Source organism: Physcomitrium patens, chromosome 7 (assembly GCF_059467195.1).
Source record: "Physcomitrium patens ecotype Gransden chromosome 7, ASM5946719v1, whole genome shotgun sequence".
Taxonomy (NCBI): Eukaryota; Viridiplantae; Streptophyta; class Bryopsida; order Funariales; family Funariaceae; genus Physcomitrium; species Physcomitrium patens.
The window spans coordinates 12,685,721-12,694,694 of NC_143416.1; the positions used below are offsets into that span (position 1 = coordinate 12,685,721).

General features: G+C 33.6%; 1 protein-coding gene across 7 annotated transcripts; it reads right to left on the minus strand.

Moving 5' to 3' along the window:
- Positions 1-3,972: 3,972 nt before the first annotated feature.
- LOC112284569 (L-type lectin-domain containing receptor kinase IX.1) lies at positions 3,973-7,962 on the minus strand. Of its 7 annotated transcripts, none has more exons than XM_090252011.1 (6): positions 7,336-7,962; positions 7,153-7,198; positions 6,870-6,923; positions 6,265-6,305; positions 6,048-6,140; positions 3,973-5,917 (listed from the first exon to the last, which is right to left on the minus strand). In XM_090252011.1, exons 1-6 carry the CDS (start codon positions 7,431-7,433, stop codon positions 4,534-4,536), a joined length of 1,716 nt encoding a protein of 571 aa, XP_090108137.1. In that variant the 5' UTR covers positions 7,434-7,962; the 3' UTR covers positions 3,973-4,533. The 7 variants fall into 7 exon arrangements, with proteins under 7 accessions (XP_090108137.1, XP_090108136.1, XP_073391289.1 ...); XM_090252010.1 differs by having other exon boundaries at positions 6,042-6,140; positions 7,336-7,961; XM_073535188.2 differs by having other exon boundaries at positions 6,042-6,140; positions 7,331-7,960.
- Positions 7,963-8,974: the final 1,012 nt, after the last annotated feature.

An 8,974-nucleotide genomic window follows, 5' to 3' on the forward strand; every position in this document is an offset into this window, starting at 1 on the left:
GGGGAATCAACTGGAGCGTGAGGAACGAGAAGACGTAGGAGAAGAGACAAGTGAAGAGGACGAAGAGGGAAACCAGGAACACGGATCGCGTAACCAACTTCGCATTCATTTCGATGAGAAATCAAAACATCTTGAGACAGTGATCGGAGCTAAACAAATTTCTCGACAATTCACCAACTGGTCCGACTCAATTTGCGCTAATTCTATGTTTGCAATTGTTTCATGATCTGACATTGATTAATTGTTTGTTTGTTTGTTTGTATATTTACAAGAGACAATGACCCAACAACTGCACGTTTGAAGGGTGGTGACCATTGGTTACTAAAATATGATTCATGGAACTATAATAAATCTTGTATGAATAGTGTGTGTTTATTTTTTATTTATCTATTAAAGAGTCATTATCTCAATGTTAGCATTCATTAGGTGAGATTAGAGATTTTAGAGCTTAGATTTGAATTACTAATAGCTTAGTACCAACTTATTATTTTGTTGGTAGTCTAAGATTATTCTAATTTAGTGTGTTTAGTTTTAAGTGGAAGTAATTTTGGATAAAAAAAAGGTTGAATTGGGAAGGTGTTTAATTATGCATTATTTAACTATGTATTATTTCCATGTGAATTAATTTAACGTAGTAGTAGTAGTTGTTAGATTTTAGAGATGTTGGAGCAAGACTTATGATATGTGGTATTAAGAGAGTCTTAATACTTAGAGTACAAGGTCAGAGGCCATAACTTTTAAACTCTTTGATCAATTGGAATTGAAAATCATCACTAAGTTGGTTTTATATTTAGAAAAATTGTCCTAAATGCATTATAGGGAAAAAAAATGAGGTGGAATACATTTCTTTTCCTACATGGCATGAATATATATTGCCCTATATAATTTTTGTTAGGCTCCTTTTAAGAAGTGGTGTTAGAAAAATACATATATATATATATATATACATATATTTTGAGGTGATGTGTGAAAAAATGTTTGTAAGAAACATTAAAAAGTTTTAAATTATCTTGTTTATACTTCTCATAATTGTTTGAATCAATATTTAATGTGGCATATTTGAACTTCTTATAAAAAATGATTTAGTCTATTTCATAGCCTCTTTTCACTTTAAATATATTCAAAAGTAATGGCTTCTTAAGAAGTGTTTTTCTTCACCAAGCAAGTAGCCTTGATAAGACTTTTGAACAATAACCTTTAAAGTGGGATTCTAGGTGTAAAATCTACTGAAAATTCTAAGAATATGTGAATGAGAAGAAAGTAGCATGAAATAATAAGAAGTGCTTCCAAAGAATTCTATATACATAAAAATAAAGATTTATCAATTCGTCATCTATTTCATAAATCAAAGTCAATTAGAGATTTATAATTTATATAATATATTGCAAAAATCGACAATTGTATTCTATTATAACTTTATTTGATTGTACTATTTCTGTCTTTTGTATATTATTATATAAATATTTGTAATATCTACAAGGACAAATGTCAACTTATATCTTATATGTTAAAGCAGAAATGCTTCCAATCTATTTGTATTCATGAGGTTATTAAATGAATAAAAGACTTTATTGACATGATGTCATTGAAAATCAATTTATTAAAGAAAATCCAACTGCTCTACATCCCTCTTTGCACAAAAGGTCCAAGATTATACAAGTATTTTCAAAACTCCAGATAACCAAAACTTAAACAATATTTTATTTAATTCTCAACAATTGGAAACAGATGCAGCTTTTATGTTTTAATCTTTTTCAAAATAAAAATAGTGATAATGAATGGATACATTTTAAAATAATCTTTACTTCTTTATGAATATTGTAATTACCAATATATGAATTTAAATATTTAAATTTAAATTATGTAAAAATTGAAGACATAATAGATTGAGCTCATATAATCCAAATTATTTAGATTTTAACAAATCTGTTTAAAAATTCTCTATTAACATTTTAATTGAAATTACCATTAGTTAATGCACTGAAGATAGTAAAAAGTTTTTATACCTAGGATTATATATGTATATGTATATATATATATATAGTTATTTTTTTGTATTGTATTTTTTTAGACTAACTAAAATAATCAAGTACATTCTCTCATTACATACAAAAGAATAGAACAAGTTGAATACGATGTAACAAGCATCTTAAAATAAATAATCATTGTAGCTACTTCAAAAGATCATAAATGGCCTTAAAAGGTGATATATTTCAAAATCACTGCTTAGCATTGTATGATGCAAAGGAGACATCAATCTCATTTTTACAAAATTTATTAAAATACATACATCATTTTTTACCTACAAAAACATGTACTAAAAATAAATCCATTTTCACTGAATCTATTTGATATATTTTTTCAAAAAATCATTCAAAGCATATTTATAAACAAACTAATTAATCAATATAAAACAACATATTTCTTTCATAGAATATTAAAGTATTCAACATTAAAAATGATTTTTAAAAACTTCAACTATTTGATACTTTTGATATTATTTAACTATCTCATTTTTCATAATTAATAACTTTAATATAAAATTGAAATATGTAATTTTTTAAACTTATATTTATTTTAATAATCAAAATCGAAGAATAAAAAATCATAAATACTCTTTAGAAAAAAGGAAAAGAAAAAAGGATATCATTATTTTTTATTTTATTATTTCATCACTCTAATCATGCATGATATCACTGATAAATTTTTAACCATGCAGGATAAAAAGATGAAAAAAGATTATACTGATGTTTGCACCTTAAGTTTTGAACTTTTGTTCATATTGTTTTAAAAATAGAAATAGAAATAAAAATATATATATATATATATATATACACAAATACACACACACATATTAAATTGATAATTTTTAAGTGCTTTACTTATTAATTTAAATGTAAACGGCCAAAAATAAATATTTATCTATTTGAATGTGTGTTGTTATGAGTCAAGAGTATTAATTAAATATTTTCTATAAGTTTCCTTGAATTGGTTACCATATTTTAAGATGAATAAATTAAGGTTGATCAAAATATGTATGACGGTAATTCTCACTCATTTTATTTTTAATAAGTTAAATAAAAATTATAAGTTTTCTATTTTTTTTAAAAAAGTAAGAAATTATGGCAATTTTAATCTTGTAATTTGAAATATATTTTTATTCAAAAAATATATTTCAATAAATTTATCACAAAAAATCAAAAGAAATAAAGCTTTAAATACACACACACCCATATATATATATATATATATATACATATATATACATATATAATCACACAAATACAATTAGAAAGGAGGTTTGTATCTAAACCAATGAAGTGATGTTTGAAAGTAACCATTCTTAAAAATCTTGAGCAGGTGTAATCAGCATGCCCAATATCACAGAGCAAAACAGAACTGTACAAACTTCCAACTGAGATGTTTTCTTTAATTGTAGTGAAAACTTTATATACCTTAAACAGTTGTATAAACAAGCTAGAAAGCATGGACACACATTAACGAGAACATACAGACAAATCAGGGAATTCAGAAGGAGAAGGGTAAGAAAAGAGAAAAAATCGACATAAGAAAAAATCAACACAAGTGATCAATAACTTCACATTGGAAGTGTAATGAAATGTGAAAATAAGATAAAAATAATTACACCCAAATGGTGAAATCCAACACTTTCAAAAAGAATGAATTAGTGGTTAAAACCGTGTTTAATCCATTGTAGACACATGATTTGTTTATTTTTCTTAGTCTAGAAATTCTAGATGTCTGGAGGCATTCCATCATCCTCATGTGCGAGAAATCTCGTGTCTGACCTCGGTGTGGGTGTCATTGATCATCGCCGAAGTTCTGATCAAGGTCACAGAAACAATCTCACCACTCCTCACCATGTAGATTGCGTTAGAGAGTTACACACATTTTGTACTTAAGAAACAGCAACTCTTCGTCACAGTTTTTTCAGAGTCAAATTCTTATGGGTTCTGCAAGTTTCTGAGACTCTGTCGCAGCTTGGATTCATAAGTTTGAGCGTCGGAGGTCCAACGCCATCGTTTACAAATGCGCTGACATCACTCAATAAAACCACTCGTTTGGGTTGGTTTTCTCACTCACTCACTCACTCGCTCTCTCTATTTTTTTCTACATCATTTTTTTTTTTCATTTTTTTTCTTTTCTTTTTGTTTGTTTGGTTCCCCACACCCCCCCCCCTTTTCCGGGCGGAATGAGCAGATAGAAGGCAAAAGAGCTCTGGATGAAACGGTCTACACGTTGGTTTCATGTACGTTAAGAAAGCTCACGGTGGATACTTTTCGTTGCGAATGAAGAGTAATGTCCCGAAGTTTTGACGATCAAAAGGTGTTGGTCTCGAAAGAACTAAACTTCGTTGAAACTATAAACTGTGATTGAGTTTTGGATTCCGCCCTCAAATTTCACAATCCAAGCAATCATCAGCATGTAGGCATCATCTAGACAGGATTGAACTAACTCACTTGCTTTCATGTGGTCTATCTCGTCCTTAAACTGGCAAAACCCTGGTTGGTTTTAAAGCGATTTCAGCGGCGCCTCGCTACACACAGACGTCGATGTGGAGGAAAGCCGGTCAAGTCGTATGAGCGAGTAGCACCCCGAGGGCCTACTCAGCGGCAAGGCTGGTAGCAAATAGGGAGTCGACAATTTGGTTGTATCTTCGGGTGCGGTAGACTGCAGGTCCATGATCACCTGCCTTACCAATCGCATCGAAGGGCGTGCCTCCGGATTCGGCAAGCAGCATAGGAGGCCTAAATGCAAGAGATGAGCCATTTTGCACTCATCCGCGGATTTGAGAGTATCAACTTTCTGTGTGTCTAGACTCTCCTGAGTGGTTGTATCTGTGGAACTTTCGGACCTCTTAAGGAGTCTCATGTCCACAGCTCTCAGGATGTCTCCGGCTTCATGCGCCCTCCACACGCTTTGCAGCAAGACGAATTCCTCATCGGGACCCTCAGCCTGCAAATTCAACGGCCTCCTGCCGCACACAACTTCCAATACCAATATCCCGAAACTGTAAACGTCCGACTCCTTGGTTGCTTTGCCCGTGAAGGGTATCTCCGGCGCCATGTATCCCAGTGTACCTGCCACCAAAGTGGTCTCCCCCAACTTTTCGTGGTCCATCAGACGTGCGAGCCCGAAGTCTCCCAAGTGGGGGTTAAAGTCAGCATCCAGCATCACGTTGCTGGACTTAATGTCGCGATGGAGAACACATTGCACCCAGTCTTCGTGGAGGTAATCCAGGGCTGCAGCAACGCCGGCGAGGATGGAAGAACGCAATTCCCAAGGGAGTACGCCGGACCTTTTGTAATTGGGGCCGTTCGGGTGTCGACGACGACCGGGAAACAACCACCCATCGAGGCTGCCGTTGCTCATGTACTCATAAACGAGCAGATAATTGTTCTCCTCCTGACACCAACCCAACAACTGCAACAAGTTTCGGTGACGAATTTGGCTCACGCTAGATGCTTCTGCTACAAATGCTTTCTCTCCCGATCCCGACTTGTGTCTGGGACGCTTCACAGCAATCACTATACCTGACGGCGAGAGGATGCCCTTGTACACTGCCCCAGATCCACCGCTTCCTAGGATCATGGTCTCATCGAAGTTCCTGGTTGCCTTCCTAAGCTCCTTGTAAGTGAATGTACGGGGCCCCTTGAGATGCTCCAATGTAACTGCCTTACCTTCGCTTGAAACGTTCGAAAGGAATTTCCTTCTCGTGTATCTGCAGAAGAAGATAGCAACCGCTGTAGAGACAAGAAAAGCTGCAAAGGTGATGCTACAAATCAGTATCAGACTCCTGGTTGACAGCCGCATTACCGTCGTTGCAGGTGATGGGTCCTCTGCTAAAAATCTCTCAATTTTTCTCGAGAATGTCATGTGGCTCGTGGGCGTATCCCTGTAACATCACAAATTCTGTTCAGGTAGTTCGAAACAAGCGGTATACTCTCAGGATCAAGCGACATAGATGATACGATCGCTGCCACATAGAAAGATTGCCGATGTGCAGGAGAGTTCCTTACGAATACCCGACATGAACACCCTCTTGTTGATCTCTCCTGAGACCTCGGATCGTCAATGAAGAGTGATGAATGAGGAGAAAAAAGTGGCACAACGTGCATCTGCGCAAAAGGATTCCACATCAGCGGCGCATCTTTTAGTCTTACATTCCAAGCAAAACTTTGTAGTGAGAGTCGTGGTTCCCTAAAGTCAAGATTTCATGTGAGGGATCTCCACGATGCATACATTTCTCTTTTGATTTCGTATGTAAGTTTGCCGAATTGACCCTGCACAGAACTTTCCAATTAAACTGTTTATAATCTGGCTTGGGACATTCAAAAAACAAGTCAAATCCAGCAAACGTCACCCTTGCTCAGAAGAAATTGTAAGATACTCGTTCTTTACAAGCGTTACAGAAAGCGTTTGAATGTAGAATACGCGTAAGTACGTCAATTAGAAGCAACAGAAATGAATAAAACAAAACAAAAAATTATAAAACTACGATCATTAACTTCTTGTTCTACAGAAACTTTTCTTTAGGTTTCTGACATTACCATAACTTCACAACAATGATTCTGTAGTTATTGATGTCATGTTAGATTCCCTTTTTTCTTTTGATTTTTTTCCTATCATGAGAGATTCTTAAACAATTCATATACTACTACTGGAACCCTAGCACAGAGAAATTCTTGGATGCTTCATTCAAGCCACAAGAGCTCTTCAATCTCAACTGTGGAGTATCTAAGTTCACACCTGCTGATATACATGAAATAATGGCTGAGGAAATTTTGTGATGCATTGCATGATCTATTGACGTCAACAAGGTCAAACTGGAAGCAGAAGTCACCCACCCGTTGCCGACCATCTGAAATGACCCATTGCAGGTTGCCATCTACTCCCACACTCTGCACAAAAGCAATTCTTCTCAATAAGATTTTGTGGAGAATGAATTTGTCACTACTGGTGTGCTTTTGCAAACAGTTCTTTTACAACTGTGGGTTTGATTCACGAAGCCATCTCACTGATAAAATTTATGTTAAAGAATCGGACCGACCCGGGAAAATCTTATATATATATGTGTGTGCGTGTACGTGTATACATATAGATGTGGGTTAGTAGTGTTGTCTGTCTTACTGCTGGGCCGCGATGCAAAGAGACACACAAGCGCAGCATCTCCATGCTTACATGCAAAGAAGACCCTTCTACGCATCAGTGCGTGCTCTGACTATTGAGTCGATTTTCACTTCACCACACAGCACAACAAAAGACCACATTTACTCGTAAACAGCGTATTAGATCAGTCGGTGGTCACCATACGTATCGAAATGGATCGAGTGGCACTCTGCTAATAGCTCCATCTTCGAAGCCATATTCTCTTCTCCTCTCACCATGAAATGTTGCACGCTTTGCAGCATCTTTTCATAGAAAATCAGAACTTTGGCGCAATTGTGTCAGTGTAGCAAATCAGACTCTGGCAACATGGTGGTGAGTCGTGGGTCGTGAGACCTTGATCTGGTGATGCATTCGGGAGATGCGGCGAGAAGATACCAGGATTCCATGCATCGTTTTTCAGTTTCTGTTTTTCTGCACACTCTGTCCCAAACTGTTCAAATTTAAATAAGTTACTTTAACTATTTTTTAAAACAATTGGTGAATATCCGTGACATTGGTTGATGAGAGAACAAGAGGAACAAGGTTGCCTAGTTTTAATACAAAGAAAGGAATATAAAGCACTTCAGAAGTGGGTGATGTTTCTATGCTCAGGTTGCAGGATTGAGGACAGATGATGAAGCTAATGTAGAGAACTCTAGTATTCCAATAACTTGTCACATTGTCTTCAAAACACATTTGTTTAATTAATTTTTTTGTGAATTTACTTTCAAGTATTTCCTAAATCATATGTCTATGGTCAAAGATGTTAGATCATGTGGCTTGCCTTGGTTTGGAATTGTTTCATATTTTAAAATTATAACATTTTAATATTTAAATAATATATACAAATATTTTGTTTGAATAAGTGTCAAAGTTAAAAAAACCAAAAAAATGATTGTCAATTTTTTTTTAATCAAAATTAGTTTGTTTTAATAAAAATATCTTTTATAGTCTCTATTTTCAAGAATGTAAGAAAATTTTGTTTATAAGAAGTGTTTTAAAGAACTTAGTTCTTTAATCTTTGATGTTTTATGTACTTTTAATTTTTTTAGAAAATATCTTTTTACATGCAAAGAGTGTCAAAGATATGAATTAAAATAGAACTCTAAATAAAATTATAGTTTAAAATCATTGAAAGAAAGTAAATAAAGAAGAGATAGATTTAAAATAGAAAGAAGGCAAAATAGCCATTGGTAAACACAAAGAAGCTAAAGAGTCTTAGTCTTCTTGCTTTAAGCATTTAGTACATTATTTTTTCTTTTAGGAGATAAATAAGCATTTAATAAATTATTTCTTTTTCAAATTCTACAAATTCTACAATAAATAGTCAAGTTGCTTTATTTGTTGATGGAATCTAAGATCCGTTGAATGGTAGTAGCAAAAAAGTAGTTAATATATCTTTTTAATTATCAATAATATCTCATATTAAGAAAAGAAGATCACTTATTTATTAAGGTCTTTAAAACTACTCTCAAACAATACATTTTATATATTATCAAGTTTGGTATCTACTTCAAGTAGTATTACTAAGCATTAAAAGACTTTTTTAATAATAAGTTATCATATATATTATATCTTCTCATTTATTTAAGAAATGATAATTTTTTCTTTAGGATCTTTATTAAAATTGTATTATTATAATGATAGATTAAGAAAATACTTTATTTGGTAACTTTTTAAATTTCAATTCTTAAATTAAATATGCTTGTTGTTGATTTGTCATATTGAAAAGAAATCCACAATTAAATTAATATAGTAATTTCTCTTTGATTTATGCCATCTAATTGTTGATAGTTGATCTAAG

Bases quoted from the DNA above. Each gene is read 5' to 3' on its own strand.
- LOC112284569 (XM_090252010.1), bottom strand. From the start codon at position 7,433: ATGCTGCAAAGCGTGCAACATTTCATGGTGAGAGGAGAAGAGAATATG. The intron at 6,306-6,869 runs GTGGGTGACTTC...AGTTCTGTGCAG, and splicing joins TTTCAGATGGTCGGCAACGG to GGTCAATTCGGCAAACTTAC. The intron at 5,918-6,041 runs GTAAGGAACTCT...GTGATGTTACAG, and splicing joins GGTGTTCATGTCGGGTATTC to GGATACGCCCACGAGCCACA.